Source organism: Perca fluviatilis, chromosome 16 (genome assembly GCF_010015445.1).
Source record: "Perca fluviatilis chromosome 16, GENO_Pfluv_1.0, whole genome shotgun sequence".
Lineage (NCBI taxonomy): Eukaryota > Metazoa > Chordata > Actinopteri > Perciformes > Percidae > Perca > Perca fluviatilis.
This window is the reverse complement of record NC_053127.1, coordinates 33263380-33282745: the sequence shown is the minus strand read 5'-3', so window position 1 is coordinate 33282745 and position 19366 is coordinate 33263380. Positions and strand designations below refer to the sequence as shown.

Below are 19366 nucleotides of genomic sequence, written 5' to 3'. Positions count from 1 at the left end.
CAATTGTGTCCTCTCCCCATGTGCAGTTACAGGTCAAAAACCTCCAGCGTTCCAATACACAAAACTGGCCATGACCAGGGGTTGAAAGCCAGCAAGGGTTGTTGTCCTTGTCGTTGCACTTGTGACTCTGTGGGTCGGGGAACCTGCACAGTGAGGGGTGGACCTGCGGGCGGGGGGCACAGTGTGAAGCACTTGTGTTTTGCCCAACGAGTTTTCATTAGTATTCAGTGTCCTTGAAGACTGAAGTATAAAAGTTGAGTTTAGTCATATTTCTCGGAGGACAATCTCTTTAATTTCACTAAAGTGAAATAGTTCACCACATCATTTCGATCCCATCAATCTCGCCAGTCACTAGTGATGAGCTATTTTCTTTATTTTCTGAGCCCACTAGATAACACTCTTGGTTTAAAGAAAATGAGAGAGAGAAATGACAATTCAGTGACATTGTGCTTTCAAACATTTGTTGAACAGAGAGTGGCATGTAGCGGGCTCAGAAAATAAAAGCTACAGCCAATAGGGAGCACAGCTGCAATGCCTTTAACCAGAGTAAACATTATCTTTTACAGACTCTTGAAGGCAGAAGGCTAAAGGGGGACGGAGCTCTTCCCTTATTCAGCTGATTGTAGTTTTTATTCTGTTATTGTTGGATTGTTGTATTTTTATGTTACTTTGTCATGTTTTATGTGTTCTTTGCTTGCTATGTAAAGCACTTTGTAACTTTGTTTTGATGAGTGCAATATTACTGTACTGAACAGAACGTGTGCATTACCTAAACTTAAGAGTAGTCACTCAAATCAACTGTAACATATTGATTGTGACCCAGCTCACAGGCAAGGATAAGAATGGAAATAAAGAAATGGTTCATGAAGCTTCCTGCGATGGTCAAATGAAGCTTTGCCAACCACGGTCTTTATTTTCTGAGCTCACTAGATGGCGCTCTCTGTTCAACAAAGGGTTGAAAACACACTGAATTGCCATTCCTTTAACCGTTTTTTTTTTTTTTTAACAGAGATTATAATCTAGTGAGCTCAGACAATAAAGACCGTGGTTCGTGAAGCTCCATTTGACCATCACCACGTGCAGGTGTCACAGAGGAGTAAGAAATGATGAGGATGGCGGCGGAGAAGAAGAAGCTGGGCATTCGAAATTGGGAGGAAATAAATCAAACATCAAGGTTGCTCTCAAAAATAATGTTCATCTGAAAGCATGCCCATTTAAAAAAAACAAATCTTTGGCCTGAAAAACGTTGAACCTTGAGATAACATTCGTTGCTCAGTGCTCGGGATGTAATCACAGACTTTTCACATGTATTCAAATGAAAGACTAATTTAAATTGATATAAATAAATAACACTTTTTTCAAAATCAAAATGGAACTATTCGAACTGGAATGAAAATGAAAACTAAGACACAAAAAGTGGAGGTTTATCAAAAAACATATCACACTGGTGTGCTTTCTAAATACATTTCCATTCATAAAATATTCATGGGTTTTATTCATGCAGATTACCTGACAAGATTATAATGCCTATTTTTCTAAATTATTTTCATATTATAGACTTCTCATTTTATCAGCATAGCTATTTGATTTAATTTGATACTATTTGAAACTGTTTGATATTAGTACGGTTATAGGCTAGATATTGCATAACAATACTAATTCTGCTGAGACTTTGCTAATCATTATTATGTGAACACTCCGATATTTATTACAACGGCCACGATGACACAAATACTGGAAACATCCCAGCCAAATGAAGCTCAGCGCAAATTCTTTCAGGAAGACGTCATTACCCCAGTCACTACTCCATTCTTAAATCAAATCAGCTGTTCAAGAAGTGACGTGTCAGTTAAACCAATCAGACTCGACCACGAGATTCAAGGGCCAATCACAGCCTTACAACTCTGCTTTAAATCTGTTCTCTCCTTGTGCTGTCAGCTGTCTTTTCAGGCAAAGCGCTCGTCCCTCCTCCTCCCCTGCCTCCTCCGGTAGTTGTGTTTCTCCCGGCTGACCGCTCCGTTGCCTCTTCGGTCCAGTCTCTGGTCTCTTCACCGCCGCCACCAGTGTCTGGACTCCATCGGGGGTTATGTTCCTATTCCCTACCCCTTTAAGAAGATTAATTCGATGGAGTCCAATCTCCAAAAGACTTTGTACATTCAATATCATACAATTGTACAATAAATATTTTTGCATATCTGCAAACGAAGTCTCTCCTGATTGAATTAGAATCAATTATTCACACAGACTCATGGATGGTCAGGATATGAATGAAATTAAATTACCAGTACCTGAAAATCACGCTCCATGTACACGTGTGCATAATATGTTGACTTAATATTGGTGTCTCTTGTTCCTCTAACTTGTAATCCAGGCATTTTTTAATTTTTCCAGGCGGTCTCCATTTTTGAAATGAAATGTAACACTGCAACTAAAGCTGTGTTGAATGATTCTAATTTTTCTGCCGCTCACATCTGCTTGCGTTCCTGTTGGCAGTGGCTTTCTTTATGTGAGAATGATTCTGCTTTGTGTTGCCCTTGACTGCCTTAATAATACAGCCCTGTAGAAATGAAAAAGCACCCCAGGAATTTTGCCAGCAACAGGAAATCACTCAGATGCAACAATCTTTCATTAAAACATATTGCCAAGACACACTATCGTTGTAGTTTCCCTGGCCTAAAAACATGTAAGCCTTGACGAGCCTCTGAAAATTGGCTCTCAGCGCCACTATAGCACACTATAGCACAGCTAACTGTAACGGGGTGGAAGGACAGCAGCGTATTCATGTTAAATCTCTTAAATCTTTTGACAACTTTTATGCTGGAGATTTAAAGTCATTTTAACCCTAAGTAATGACACACAAATGGCAATGTGACACTGACTTATAAATAGCAGAAATGGTGATATAACATATATTAGAGCCATTTTTGTGTGGCAAAAAGCAGGTTCTTGTAATTTATTTGAAAAGAGTAGTTTCAGACAATAGTGCAGAGCCTACCAAATTTGGCCGTACTCCTCCCATTGTTTTGATCAAGTCAGAGGTCAACCCCCCCTCCGCCCTTCTCTTCAGGGCTTCCTGCTCCTGAGCCAGCTCCCTGAGTCAAGGTACCCCCAGGTTTCCACAAGGTAAAGTTAAGACTTTTTAAGACCCTTGTAATAGGGATAGAGCGATTATGGCCCCTGGCTGATTATCAAGCCATATTTTGGCAGTTTGTAGATTAACTGTATCTGTGTTTTATTTGCCTGATAACCGATAAAGTTAAGGAGTGCTCTACTTTGGCTCGGCTACAGCTCTGCCTCTGTCCCTCTGCTCCGGTTTGACTCCCCACTGAGTCTGACTTAATGCCCCCCCCCCCAACAACACTGTCTGACTCTCTGTTACTGGGTGTTATGTTGAAAGTTTCTCATTTATTAAATCATTGCTTAAAGCATTGAACAAAGTTTTGTGTTGGAGTTTGTAACATTCAGAAATCTTAATTTTAACATTTTCACAGTGTATGCATATCGGTTCAAAAAATATATCGGCTATCGGTTTCATTAACTACTAATAATCGGTATCGGTCGATTCCTAGTTTGTAATACCATTTAGAATAGGGCTGGGCAGTATATTGATATTCTATCAATAATGTGATATGAGACTAGATATCGTCTTAGATTTTGCATATCATAATATGACATAAGTGTTGTCTTTTCCTGGTTTAACAGGCTGCATTAAAGTCAAGTGAGGTAATTTTCTTCAATTATCAACCCTACAGTTTCGTCGCAATATCAATATCGAGGAATTTGATCAAAAATATCGAGCTATTTCATTTTCTTCACATCGCCCAGCCCTAATTTAGAATGAAAGTTAATATGGAATATCAAAAGGGATTTTAGGCTATAAAAATAACTGTTTACCAAGTACTTAATACAACATTTTATTGTAGTTCTCAATACCTACATGCTTTGTGACGAAACAATGGAGTTATTTAATCTGATGAAAGGACAATACAAATTTTACCTTTGTGAACCAAATGTTAGACTTTCTAAAGAAATGTAAGACTTTTAAGGCCTTATTTAAAGGTGCAGTAGGTAAGACTTATAAAAAAACTTTCTGTCATATCTGCTGAAACTGACCCTCTGTTCCAGTAGAACTACATGAAGCAGGTCATTAAAAATAATCTGGCTCCTCTGGCTCCACCTACAGCCTGTAGTGGGATTTTCAAAAATCCAGCGCTCCCTGTTCAGATGCACCAATCAGGGCCAGGTCTAACTGCGTGTCAATCACTGCTCATGCACACGCATTAATTCTCCCTTGTGGGGGGAGGGGCTTAGGAGACTGTTTTGGGCTTTAGCGGAAAAGGGGGAGGGACTGAGAAGTTGTCGATGTTCAAATGTTTTGGCTAAGTCCTGGATCTTCCCAATCCTACATACAGCACCTTTAACTAATATTATTAAGACATTTTTAAGACTTTTAAGACCCCACTGGGACCCTGTGAGTGCCAGCCTGAGCAGCCCAGCTGCCCTTCCAAGCTTCTGCATCACTGCCACTTGGGTGATGAGGGACTCAGAAAAGCCCCTCACAGCATCAGCCCCAGGTTGCTCCAGGCATGTCCCAGTTGGCTGTCAAATGTGCGGACAATGCTATCATGTAGTAGCTCCACAGTCCTTATTCCCACCCACAGAAGCATGGGAATGATGTCCTTTCATTTCTCTGGTGCATGCAACCCCATCCAGCCCCTCCTGCTTGGGGAGCAAGCAAGGCGATGCAGGTGGATAGCATGCTTTCCTGGATTATGGAGGGACTATCTCACTGACAGGCAACAGATCATCTTCCTCCAGGGCAGTGTATTGGATACACTGCAGAGCAGCACTGGGATGGCTAACTGTATTGTCAGCTTTCGAGTTCAGTCTTCACACCTCTCCTTTTAAGATTCAAGTCAGGGTCACGGCTGCTCCACAAGTGATATGATGACTCCTCTACTGTGGAGTGCATTGGTTCAAGCAAATAAAAAGGAGAACACCTGCCAAATAAGCCCTGTCGGCCGCTACAGGTGCAATCCTTTCAGAAGTTTCTCATGAACAATTCGTACATACAGCTACGAAGAGTAATGCACTTTAATTCTACGTATTAATTGCTGTATACACCACTTCGTCTGCTGCTGTATAAGGGTGCTCTGGTACACGTATAGGTAGGAGGTCGAGGTGGATTGGTGTGTCGTAAAACACAGGGCTTCCAAGCGGTGGACCTGAGTTTGTGTCCCGGGGAAAACACAAGACTTTTACCCAGGAAACGGGCGTTCCTGTCCCGGGAGTACTGCTTAAGGGCAGGGGTGGAATGTAACTAAGTACATTTAGTGCTGTAGTCTTTTCTTTTCATGCCACTTTCTCCTTCTACTCCGCTACATTTCAGACTTTACACATTAAGATTCCTGCACACAGAACCCATGTAGATTATAAAATCTGATGTTTGATTCTAAAGTAAACTAGCCAACAATATAACAGCCTACAAGTCCAGCTGAGATGATGAGACCATTAAACACACAACTGGTTGGATCCTTTACTCTTTCTACAATGGGAGGAGAGTTCTGCATGGAGTACTTCTACTTTTAATACTTTAAGTACATTTTCCTGAAGATACTTACATACTTTTACTAAAGTAACATTTTCAATGCAGGACTTTTACTTGTAACATAGTATTTCTACAGTGTGGTATTAGTAATTTAAGTTAAGTAAAGGATCTGAATACGACAGGTGTTTTAACCCAAACCACAATCTTTTTTCTAATCTTAACTTGTCGTTTTGCTGCCAAAATTTTATGATGGTCACATTTTGTTGGCTAAATAATAATTCTGCTAATCACTGGAGGCCAGCTTAACAAAGTGGTGAGAAAGACGGGCTGGGTTTTCTGAGGCTGCACGGAGCAGAGGAGAGAAGATGAGGACAAATCTAAACTCCATCTTGGACAGCACCTCAACCCCTCCCCACCCCCCAGCCCCCCTCCTGAACTGGAGCAGCTATGGCACATGATCACCTTTCACCTCATCTACCCAGGGTGCAACAGTGAGCTGTTTAGCTGCTCGTCTGTGCCAGCAGTCATTAAACTGTACAATTATTCTTGTCTAAATAGCTGATATCTCAGCCGGCTCGGAGCCAGATGAACTGTATGACCTGCACTAACAGCGTGAGACGCTCAACGTACAGCCTGTCGTACAGCCCATCACGTGACTCCATTAACAACTAGTCACATTCATATCTGTACAAACTTGCATTTTGGCTGCTTTTATAGCACATCATTTGTAAATCATACTTAAGTTACTGATCAAGACTGTTGTTAAAATCTGTAACGCCATGCACGTGTGTGTAACTGTTGAGCATATGTTGTGGCTTCACGTTTATTCAACCTTACACTTGTGCATACATTTTGATTCTTTGCGTTGTTTTCATTTCCTCTTGCTGTCTGTGATGCTGATTTTCTATTTCATGTACATCTTTTTTTTCCATTTCTATTTTTTCTTAATTGATTCTCATTACCTTCATGAGCTGGGATTGACTCCAATGTGTGTGTTTGTGTGTGTGTGTGTGTGTGTGTGTGTGTGTGTGTTGTGTGTGTGTGTCTGTGCGTGTGTGTTTGTCACATGTTTTCTAATGGATTCTGAAGTCGTAGTGCCACACCTGCTCTATTCTGTACAAAGAACTACAGCAAACATGCAGCTTATAGACACAAATAAATGGGCATATCACCGTGAGGAAAGAGAAGATAACAAAACACCATTACATGTGATAAAGACACACAGTAAACCCTGTGCAGGGATATTATGATAGAACTGGAGATTGAAATATATATGATTAAGTGTGATATGGCCACTGTAAAACCACGACAAGTCCTCATAGGAATAGAATTATAGTTGGTCTGTCCTCGATTAAATGAAATGTTAGTCCACTAACACTCATATGATTTTCATCGACTAATCGATTAGTTGATTGAATCGACCGACCTGTAAAACTGAGTTTCTCCAAACACGAATCATGCAAAAGCATCACCTTGGAGCTTGTGTTTTGCCAGAGATGGGCTCATAAGTTTCTTGGAAATAAATCAATCAGCATGAAAAAAAACTAAAATGACTAATGGACAAAAGAAATCTGAGTGACTAAGACCAAAAAGGGCAGAGGGTGCAGCCCTGGATTATAGATAATAGATTATATAATGATTTGTCATGAAGGGTTAACAATGAAAAATAAAAAAAATAAAAAAACTGCCAGAAATAGACTCCATCCATCCAGTCCCCCAAAACATTCCAAGAAGTGTATGGATAAGAAAAACAGCCCTGAAGTCATAATTGCATTTATATCACATACTCAAATCAATACGTGCACAACCCCTCCCAAGGCTGGATGGGAGTATGTGTGCATCCTCAACCAGACATTAAGCAACCGGATCAATAACAGTCAAGGGCAATGAGCACGGAGGCTAAACACAGATGAGTCCCGCACCATACAACTTGCACATCGCACGCGCGTAATGCCCGTAGTTACATCAGTAGTTATGATTCATATGAAAAAGCATTATACATAGGTTATGATGACCTTTAGTAACTCCTGGACCGTTGCGCTTGGTTATCTGTTTGGAACACAAACGCTGTAAAGCCCAAGTCGGTCTCCATTGCGCACCGGAGGAGATGCTGTTAGTGATGTGATGATGCTAGAGACTTACTTTAAGACGGCGCTGTCCCCCTGTCTCACGGTGATGTTGTCCTTTAATACAGAATCCCCGCTTCTGGCTGGAACCCCTGCAGGTACAAGGAATAACAGTTTAAGTCCGAGGACGACGAGGCATTTCCCAGGCACCGCCAAACAGCCACAGATTCCCATGATGTTCTGTCACTGCGCAACTTCCAGGAAAACTTGAAACCGTCGGATATTCCGTGTGCGCCTTGAGCTTGCGGGTCGCCGATTCCACTCCACAAACGAGACGCAGTGTCGCCGAATGAAACTGCGCACGAGGTGCTTTTCGCTCCAAGTAAACAGGGTTGTTATGAAATACTGTCCGTGTCTGGGAGTGGGGGGGGGGGGGAAGAAACGCAGCAAAAAAAAGTGTCTCTCCGCCCGCGAGCCGCTCTAGGAAACTGACTTCGGAGGAGAGGAAAGCACCGTGTTCGTCGGAGAAATGCGCACCGTCTCCTCCGCTTCAAACTGCGAGCGCCGTGAAATGGATGCTCTGGGAGAGATGCATCAGCCGAGTCTGCTATGGTTCTCTCTCTCTCTCTCTCTCTCTCTCTCTCTCTCTCTCTCTCTCTCTCTCTCTCTCTCTCTCCGTCTTGACACTGTGTAAAGCTGCAATGTGCAGGCTACACTCAAAGCAAAAGGCTTCAGTGTCTTTTTCTAAGTAGGTTAGAGCTCCTGAAAGTCCTCTCTCACCCTCTCTCTCTCTCTCTGTCTCTCTCTCTCTTTTTTTTTTCTTTCCTCTCTCTTTTTTTTTTTTTTTTTTTTTTTTTCTCTTTTTTTTTTTTTTCTCTTTCTCTTTTTTTTTTTTTTTTCTTTTTTTTTTTTTTTTTTTTTTTTTTTTTTTTCTTTGTCTTTCTCTCTCTCTCTCTCTTTTTTTTTTTTTTTTTTTTCTTTTTTTTTTTTTTTTTTCTCTCTTTTTTTTTTTTTTTTTTTTTTTTCTTTTTTTTTTTTTTTTTTTTTTTTTTTTTTTTTTTTTTTTTTTTTTTTTTTTTTTTTTTTTTTTTTTTTTTTTTTCTTTTTTTTTTTTTTTTTTTTTTTTTTTTTTTTTTTTTTTTTTTTTTTTTTTTTTTTTTTTTTTCTCTCTTTCTTTTTTTTTTTTTTTTTTTTTTTTTTTTTTTTTTTTTTTTTTTTTTTTTTTTTTTTTTTTTTTTTTTTTTTTTTTTTTTTTTTTTTTTTTTTTTTTTTCCCGTTTTCCACTGGGAGGGGCCGGGGAGCCGGATTGTACTCTTTTTGGCCGGATGTCCGTCACTTTCCTCTTTCTTTGTGTTGGAATTTTAAGCTCTATGAGGACTACGGTTAACTGCTCCTCAGATCTCTTCAGGGGAAATCCAGACAGCTTACTGCTACTTACAGGCATGTTTCCTTTTACACTCTTGAAATCAATTTTTCAAAAGATTAAAGAGGTTTTTGATTGACTGCAAAAATAGACCATATTGATTACTACAAATGTCTTGCTTTTAATTAACATCTGTACAGTCTCCATGCTGCATGCATAGGTTACATTTTGAAGTGCTGTCTTAGCAGGGTAAACATATAACAGCAGACAGTACATTCACATTTCAAACAAGCTGCTAAGGATAGCTAAACATTTGTTAAATTGTGTGGTCGATACATCGCTATATATTTCATTATCTCTTCAGAGAAAAAGGCATTAAGTACAAACCTTGTAACAGCCTTGTTCACTGTACAGAAGTGCCGTGAGATAAAAAAGAGAACTTCTCTGCAATGGATTGTTATCATGTGGTAGACTGTTATCCATTCACTTTAAACCTGTAGGCTTCCTACTGTAAAGTACAAGTTCGAAAAAAGTAGCAGTCCCATACAGCCAATGATGTTGACAACTCCCTGACCCAACATGAAAATGTGAATCACACCCATTTGCTAATGTCCCAATGTCTCCCTCTCTAGAATCAAGACCCCTCTGGTGTGTGTGGGGGGGGGACATGCCTACTCATGGCTTCTCTACCCCTTATAAAACTATCTACATAGCGATGGAGTCTAATCGCCAAAGACTCTGTCCATTTCAACCTTGTGCTGTGTGGTGAATAAACTTATTTGCACCTTTCAGCGAAGTCTCATGCTCAACCAAAATAAAAACCATCATGCAAAATGACAAAGGTGAATTTGCTGAACACAGGCATGTCTTCATCACCTTGTGGTTGTCAACATTCCCACACATGATAGACAGACATACAGACAGATAGATAAATAGATTTTGTATAGATATGTCCATTGTACAGCGGAATTTGGAGAGCTCTTCTATTCACTTTTAATAATAAAAACACAACACAACATCATAGGACATAAGATAAGTAGGGGTGATGAGATAAAATAGCAAGTGCAATGTGACTTGTCTCCATTCTTGTTTTACTAGATCTTAGTGCTGCATTTGACACTATTGATCATACAATCCTGTTACAGAGATTAGAACACTTAGTCGGAATTAAAGGAACTGCACTAAGATGGTTTAAGTCTTATTTCTCTGAGCGATCCCAATTTGTTAACATTAACGATAAACCCTCCAAACCCTCAGTGCTTGGACCAATTCTATTTTCCTTATATATGCTTCCTCTAGGACATATTATTAGGAAACACTCAATTAATTATCACTGCTACGCAGACGATACCCAATTATATCTGTCAATTAAGCCAGATGAAAGTGGTCAGTTAGCAAGACTTCAAACGTGTGTTGAGGATATAAAATCCTGGATGACCCACAACTTCCTGATGTTAAACTCAGACAAAACGGAAGTTATTGTGATAGGACCAACGCACTGCCGAACTTCGTTTTCGAAAGATATAGCTACTCTGGATGGTATTGCCCTGGCCTCCAGCACTGCTGTCAGAAATTTGGGAGTTATTTTTGATCAGGATATATCCTTCAACGCCCATTTAAAACAAACCTCAAGAATAGCCTTTTTCCATCTTCGTAACATTGCCAAAATTAGGAATATCCTGTCTCAGAATGATGCTGAAAAACTAGTCCATGCATTCGTTACTTCTAGACTAGATTACTGCAATTCCTTATTATCAGGTTGCCCAAATAAGTCCCTTAAGGCTCTCCAGCTGATCCAGAATGCTGCAGCACGTGTTCTGACGAGAACTAAGAGAAGAGATCATATTTCTCCTGTATTAGCTTCTCTGCATTGGCTTCCTGTGAAGTCTAGGATCGAATTTAAAATCCTCCTCCTGACTTACAAAGCTCTAAATGGTCAAGCACCATCATACCTAGAAGAGCTCTTAGTACCTTATTGTCCCACTAGGGCACTGCGCTCCCGAATGCGGGGCTACTCGTTGGTTCCTAGAGTCTCTGGAAGTAGACTGGGGGCCAGAGCCTTCAGCTATCAGGCCTCGGTTTCTGTGGAACCAGCTTCCAGTCTGGGTTCGAGGGGCAGACACCGTCGCCACATTCAAGAGTAAACTGAAAACCTTCTCCTCTCTTTGACAAAGCTTATAGTTAGGGAGTGAGGAGTTGCAGCGTCCACCTAACCCGGCCCACCTGCTTCTCCTCGTAGTTAAGCTATTATGCTATTACAATTCTAGACTGCAGGGGATGCTGTTTCCTTCCTATGACACACTGAGCTGCTCTCTCATCTCTACTTGTTACTTCTGTATGCATCCTGTCCCAGAATTGCTTGTTACTAATCTAGCTCTGGGGAGTTTACTCCCCGAGTCCTTATGTTTCTTCTTCGCAGAGCTATGCTCTGCGATTCTCTGCAATTCCGGCCGCATCCTGCTGCATCCGGCCGCATCCACCCATGCTCTGGCAGCGCCACGCTACATCCTGTAACGCTTGCTATGATGTTCAGCAGAGTAGTCTGGATCCGGTATAGGGGACAGCACTACTCAGTATGACACGATGTGCCCTGCTATGACATGAACTTCCACGATAACCTTCGACGCCACCTGTGACCTTTAATGTGACTATTACGCCACTGTTCATCACACCCCCAACCGGCCCGTCAGAACCGCCTACCAAGAGTCTGGGTCGTGCCGAGGTTTCTTCCTAAAAGGGAGTTTTTCCTTGCCACTGTTACGATAGCCACTGCTAATGCTTGCTCTTGATGGAATTACTGTAATTGTTGGGGTTTTGGAAATTACAGAGTGTGGTCTAGACCTACTCTATCTGTAAAGTGTCTCGAGATAACTTTTGTTATGATTTGATACTATAAATAAAATTGAATTGAATTGAATTGAATTGAAATTGAATTGAATTGTTCAATCAATTTAATCTAAGGGAAACAATGCATGTAATTCATGTTAGAACTAGAAACACTGTACGCTAACGTTAACTAACTAACAAGACACACAATAACAGAAGTAGTGATGAATATGTGAATTGTATGCACACAATCATGGAGTAAAATGCAAGAAGCTAACTAACAAGTTTAAGGGAAAGCATTACACATTACTGTTAACTTTGGCCGCTAAAGCTAGCAAGTTCATTCTAGCAAAAATCAGAGACGGGGACTCAGACTCGAGTCACACGTAAGTCGCACAAACTGATTTCAGACTTGATTTGCAACTCGTCCCAAAAGAGACTCGTCAACAACCTGTTTTCATGCAATTATTGCTTTTAAAATCTAAATTTATTCATGTATTTCTATTTTCTTTTTTTGCCGCATATACGTTGGGGAAACATATGACGAGCTGCACGTCCCCTGCCCTTTGCCAAAAATGCATTGCCGATGGCGACACCAAGTCCTCCCGGAGTTGTGCCTTTTGTCATTAGTTTTGCTTTCAATAACTTGGTAAACAGTGGCTGTAAGAGAACAGCTACATGCAAGGTGTGTGGCATCCCGTGGATGATTTGTAGGCTATTAAGTGAACAAGGTGTACCAGGTCCACCAACTGTCTTGACTGTCTTAATTCTGCACATATTTCTGTTGCTGTAGTCCTATTTACTATTTCATTATTTCATCCATGCGTGGCGCAGCGGATCCGTCACCTGCCGTGGAGACGGTGGCCTCACTAACCTCTCCTCCTCTGAGTCGGGGCTCCCTTGTGCTGGACTCAGTTGCACTGAGCCTACTAACACTTAGAAAATAAATTGCATTAGATCAGTGAGTTCAAACTGCTTATTGTGCGTAATTTGGACTGACCATGAGTTGCATGTTGTTCTGTAACTGGTGCCACTTTTCTCTTGATTTCCACTTCGACATTAGACATTTTTTTGAGTGAAAGAGATGTTATATTTAGCATATATCATCACAGGTAACAAGCTAACCATCGCAAAGTGCAAAATGATGTGACAGACTTAGGTTAATATTTCACCAGGTCCGAGGGCTAGAAGAATGTGTTAAGTAGACCCCATAAAGTTATCCTACAACTGATTTTGATACTGTACTGTATGGATGGTAGCTACAGGACGTGCTTTGAATTCATAAGATTTAACAGTGTTAGGGACAGATCAGATGGCCAGAGACTTGAGACTTGACTTGGACTCGTGGCAAAAGACTTGAGACTTGACTTGAACTTGCCCCTCAAAGACTGGAGGCTCGACTTGGACTTCCAAAAAATGACTTGTGAACATCTCTGGAAAAAATACACTAATATATTACACTGACAGCGTAACATATAACCTGCCTCATGACGAAGTCCGAGTTAAGACTGCTGGGCGCAGCAACAGAGCCGCGTTAAAGATGATCAATACATCTCGGCCCTCAGCACCCAGTGAATGAACACGGAAATATAACACCGCCAAAGAGTACCTTTACCTCTAAACACAAGCTGTAGTCTCAGTTAGAAAATAAACTCCAAAAACTTAACCATTTAACACTTTTTGTCTAGTTCCAGATTATTTAACTCCAGAAATGTGCTGTTTGGGGAAAACATCAGCCCTCTTTAGAATTTCACTTATTGAATGACACAGACCTTGGGAAAATATCATCTTGCTTTGGGTCTCAAATTGGGTCTAAAAATGTTAAATATCCGTGGAGGTCTTCTCAGGTGTCCTTAACATCAGCCAGTGTGCAGCCAATGCTAGGTTTTCAACCAAACAAAGCATGCGACAGCCCCAGGGCCCTGACAGCTTGTATGTTTTTGGAATATGTCAACATTTTGTTTCAAGACCTTCTTTATTTTATGATATTTATGCTTACATGTTGCATATTCTTACATTTGTTTGATTACGTAACAACAAAGCAAACAATTGGCCAGGTTTTATTCCATCCCAGAAAAAAACTATAGATATTGCACATTTTAGGGGAGGAACAGGGAGTTAGTAGCTCTTTTTTGCCACAGCTCCCCCAGCCATGTGGGTACAACTCTGTGCTGTCACCCTCACATCACCATCCCAAATCACGTAACCACCTTGTATGTGATAGCCAATAGTACCAAGTCATAAGCAAAGATTCAGCCTATACATCAGTGTGTCCATCAGCTGCATGTTCCCTGTCAGAATTCACAAAGAAAAGTGACATGCTGTGGTTTGAAATGAAATTCATTCACCTAGAAATTTTTTTTTTTCAATTCATGAACCCTCAAAATGTCAGGGCGTATGTTGAACAAATGTTGTGATGGCCAAATGAAGCCTCGTAAAGCTTTGTGAACCATTTTATTTATTTATTATTTATTTACGATCCCACTAGATGGCGCTCTTGGTTTAAAGGGAAATAAAGGCTCAAGGGATGACAATGCAGTGTGCTTTTAAACCCTTCTACCCCATCTAGTGGGCTAAAAAATAATAAAGAAAACGGTTCACAAAGCTTTATGACGCTTCATTTGGCTATCACAAAAGAAATGTGCCATTGACCTCTGCCTAGAAAGATTTGTAACGATGTATTTAATTAAAAGCTACATAACCACCTTGTAAACGTTTTTAAAAAAGGCAGATTTCTAAGCCTTTTTAAATCTACATTGTGTAATTTTATTGAGTTGATTTTTAGCAAAAACCCCTTTGTTCTTTTACAAATATGTGCTCATTCATGTATAATTACTTCCACCAACTAATCAAAGTATTCTCGTAAGCGTAGAATCTGCCATTCAGAATCATTCAGCGATTCGAGCGAGTCGCTTGAATGACGGCCGCCATGTTGCGCCTCCATCTTTAAAATACATTAGCCAAAGAGGGACATACCTCCGCCTTTCGTGCTTTTAAACTCAGTGGCACCGTGACGAATGCTAGGGGGAGATTACTCGCCAGGGAAGCGAAAAAGAGAATTAAAACGATAACGCGACAGGCAAAGCAACAGGACCAATTGGAGGGGCTAGAACAGCTGCGTGTAAACAATGGAGATACTAAGAGCTAATTTCGGGTTCAGCCACCGTAGTAGTTGAAATGCGCTCGGAATAAGAAGGGCTAGAAATTAATATTCAGTTGGTTGTCATATACAATTTCACCGCTAGATGGGAAAAATTCTAACACAATGTAGCTTTAAAGATTCCTGCGAGTCTTCAGGCCTTGCTTTTGTAAGGTGTCACTTTATACAAACTAAATAGATGGTAATTATATATAATATTATTATATTATTATTATATATTATATATAATAGACAGGTAATTTACTTTATTTTCAGTTCATGTGTTTGTTTGGTGGTTAGGGTGAGGAGGCAAGTAACCTTTGCGATAAGGGGGGTCTGAACTCCACCAAACCACATTGGCTTTGTTTACTGATGTGCTGCTGCGCTGCTTCTCCCAGTCTATATCTGTATGCGTGGAGGGGATGCTGGCCACTGGGGAAGTGAGTGGCACTTTGTCGTGCATCTAACAGCAGCACTCAGAATTACTCAGACAGCTTTTAAGTCTCATGAGAAGACTGAACAAGATAATTTCTTTACCTTAACATCAATTTGGCACAGCGTTAAGATAATGGATGGGAGGCAACAAATGACAATGCACTGAAGGCTTTGGATGGCATCACTGGGAAAGATACAGGTGGCACATGGCATTGTTCTTATCTGGTATCAAATGTTTGTGCAGGGGTGAAAGCATTGGTGGTATTTGCAGGCTAGAGTCTGCGTTCTGTTGTGTGTTCATCAATCTTGTCTCACGTACAATTGACTTCACAATAAAGTATTTTTCTTTGCGATAAATGTACTAGGTGCAGTGCACAATGCAGTGTCAACAAGAAAATTACCTCTTAGCATGTGTTAGGCTTTCTCAAGATTTCATTGCCCACTTTCTGGTAGTTGCAAGAACACAAAAACTTCACTAGAATGGTAGTGGACTTTGGGGTGTTATTCATTCAACAAGCACATATATTATCCACACTCTCCTGTGTGTATATCCCATTTCTTCTGTTCCCACCATTTCAAGGCAGCAGCTAAAAACCATAGTTACCCTGAATTCAATTTGTACAGTACAGCATTTACTGCTGCTGCACTGATTGCCACCAACTTAATTTTGTTGTGTTCATATAATGACTATAATGTATTTGAATCTTGAATGATTAGGCATTACGTTAAGAAAAAGCCTGATGTTTGCAGGTCATTACTTGTTGTAACATATGAGCAGCAGTTTATTCCGAGGTTGTTTTTGAGGAATTATGATGATGTCTTGTGCCGGAGAAATTGGGTAAAGATAAGACTTAATTAAAATTATATCTGCCCGGCATGCAACACAAGTCCTGACTATGTGCACGTCTTAATGGTTTTTAAATTAAAATCCCTCCCTGACCTCAGCAAAATCTAAGATATGTGGTCTTAATTGGAGTCAAGGGTATGTGGAGGGGGTGGGCTGAGGGCCCTCGTTCACAGACCCCCCTCTCCCCCCCTCAGTGAGGCAGCAAACATCTTGGTGGCATCTGCTATCAATTCACCATGAGGATAAAGACCATTTAATAACACCATCAAGAAGAAAGAAGGAAGAGTCGCAGGTATGTGCAGTATTTTCAGCAATCACTTCTGCACAGTGGTGTTTAGAGGATAAAATAATCCATTTGAATCCATGTCATGTGCATTACGTTGTTGACCCTCATTGTTCTGCCTTACAGCAGGGTCAGGTACATCCAGTGACCTTGCCAAAGCTCCACCACTGAGCAGCTGCCAAGCATGCAGAAATGACAAATTAGAATGGCATTGTTGGTTGCACAGCCCACATGAATCATTCCTGATGTATCACACAAACTAGAATAGAGGGAGAGCAAAAGAAGAAAACTAAACTATTGGCCTAGATCAACTACCCATGCTCTAAAATAGGATTTAGACATATTGATTTTAACATGCTCCAATGAACAAAGCCATTTCACTTGAATCATTGTCTGTTTGATTGGTTGCAGCCATATACAGTCCAGCTCTTCCTTGCATATTGTGTTTCTCATTTATTTCACTTATACATGCAGTGACATTCACATAATTTCCTGCTGCGACACATTAGCACCGGACCCAGGGTGGTTTATTCAAACAATCCATGGTAATCTTCATTCATATCATGCAAGGATGGGCTGAGCTAGCAGACAATGGGCCGGCCTCTGACCATAGCAAGCTAATACCCAAGCAACAACATGGGTAGACTGAATAAAGAGCACTCACTCAATGGATTCAGTCATCTGCAGAAGCTCAGATTCCACTGGCACACGAACAGCGTTAGGCAACTTATTCATGAGTGGCTGGCTTTCTGAGGTCAGTCCAAGTTTTGTGAAATGTTTTGAAATGAGAAAGAACTTGGTTGTTGTAGCTAACTGTTAAATAGTTAGTGCATAACAGCTTCATTTTGCAGGTAACGTAAGAGCACGGAGACAGCCTCTTCAGCACCTTCACCTCTTCACTCTGACTGGCTCGGCGCCTCCCCCATTTTAAGTTTTATGTAGGCCTACCCTATTGAAAAATAGCAAAACTAACTATGCTTGTAAAATAATGGCCGAGATACAAGTGTCATATAGACAACAGTAATGAAACATCTTCATCAAGATTTCCCTCATGCAATATTTGAAGCTTGACTATTTGCATAGGGCCGCGTGGCGCTGTCCCTGGTACCGAATGGACCGGATGAGAGCTAGACAGAGACTGTCCATCACATCAGTTCAGCCTTGCTTGGTTTTTGTTGTTATAAATAGAACTTTCTGCCATAGTTCATTTTCTTCCATTGTAGCAACCCACAGAATGGAAACTCATCAACAGAAAGAGAGAGAGAGAGAGAGAGAGAGAGAGAGAGAGAGAGAGAGAGAGAGAGAGAGAGAGAGAGACCATCTGATCATCTTTTTAATGCTATTTTGTTGAGTTAAGCAGTCATCTCTCATTGGTTAGAATTATTCATAGATTTTATTAGTTTGTGTCTTGCAGACCTACTGTACGTTCTGAGTGCTTCGATGTCTAAGTTGTGCGACAACACACTGCTGTGAAATAACTGTGTTATTTGAATTTGCAAACATGATTTATTGATTTTGATACAAATATTTTTAAGATTTTTGGGGGGCATTTTAGGCCTTTATTTGTATAGGACAGCTTAGAGGACAGAGAGAGGGGGAATGACATGCAGCAAAGGGCCGCAGGTCGGAGTAGAACCTACGGCCGCTGCGTCAAGGAGTGAACCTCTATATATGGCCGCCCGCTCTGCCAGATGAGCTAACCAGGCACCTAATTATATATATATATATATATATATATATATATATATATATATATATATATATATATATATATATATATATAATAAAAAAAAAATATATATATATATTTTTTTATTATATAAATTATATATATGCTTTTTTATTATTATTTATTATTTTATATATATTTTTGTTTGACCTGCAATCTGCCCTAAATATTCCTATTTCATATTATGGCCATGATGCACAAACACATGGAAAAGGTAAGGTAGGTGCTAGGGAATTGTTCGCATCTAGTCAAAACACCGCTCTATTGCCACATGCAGGATAAAAAAAGAAATGCCGACATTGGCACAGCAGGGTTAGAACCTACAGTTTTAGTATTAAACAAAGATTTGCCACCTCTCCAACTGTAATTGCCCCCTCAGTCCCTTGACCCTGGCGCTGGGCCTGACTCTGACAGCAAACATGATACATCCACTCACACTGACTCAAAGTGCATCACTCTGCCAGCATAATCAATTAGCAGTACAGTGTAGTCCCCCATCTAAACAAAATTAGGACATTTTGAACTATGAAATAAACATAATTACCATAAATTATTAACATCAGTAGAATAATTCCCTCCAACAAAATTCATCTTAACAAAAATAAATCTAATTTCACAACGTGAATATTCAACTACCACATGTTCTTTTGATGGTTAAACAAAACAAACAGAGCTCTCATTCAGGCAAACCTCCCCTCAAATACACCATTTCCTGCTCCAACCATTCAACAACTAAATGATTAACTCTTTTCGTCCCTAGATAACACCAAGAGTAATCCACTAATCCAATCATCAGTCCCAGCAAGTCCTGATGATTGGAAACAGAAGAACATCTCATCAACATCATGTTTTTCAATTTGCCACTAGGTTTCTGGATTTTGGTATGATTTGGCAATATTGACCTAGCCTAGAAATTTAGACGCACCGTAGCGGCAGCAAATTTATTTTGCAGTCAGGGGGGGTCTAGGCACTCTTCGTTGGCTTGCGAGCTGGAAAAACCAAATTCTGGTCAGGCCAATCACACCGTGTATAGAGTTGGTGGGCGGGGCTTATGGCTGCTGCTGCTGAGAACAGCGGTCTTCTGGAAGACTTGGAGTTAAGCTTTTCTTTGAGAAAAGAACAAAGAACAG

At 40.3% G+C, this 19366-nt stretch overlaps 1 protein-coding gene across 2 annotated transcripts in view; it reads right to left on the bottom strand.

Annotated features, from left to right (window-relative positions):
• Positions 1-19366, bottom strand: part of opcml (opioid binding protein/cell adhesion molecule-like) — a 391660-nt gene that overhangs the window by 220507 nt on the left and 151787 nt on the right. Inside the window, exon 2 of one of the 2 annotated variants that reach the window (XM_039777409.1) lies at positions 7691-7766. In XM_039777409.1, coding sequence (XP_039633343.1) covers positions 7691-7766 — 76 coding nt within the window. Of the gene's footprint in view, positions 1-7690; positions 8362-19366 lie in introns of those variants that run through there. The other variant, XM_039777408.1, reaches the window with a different exon arrangement.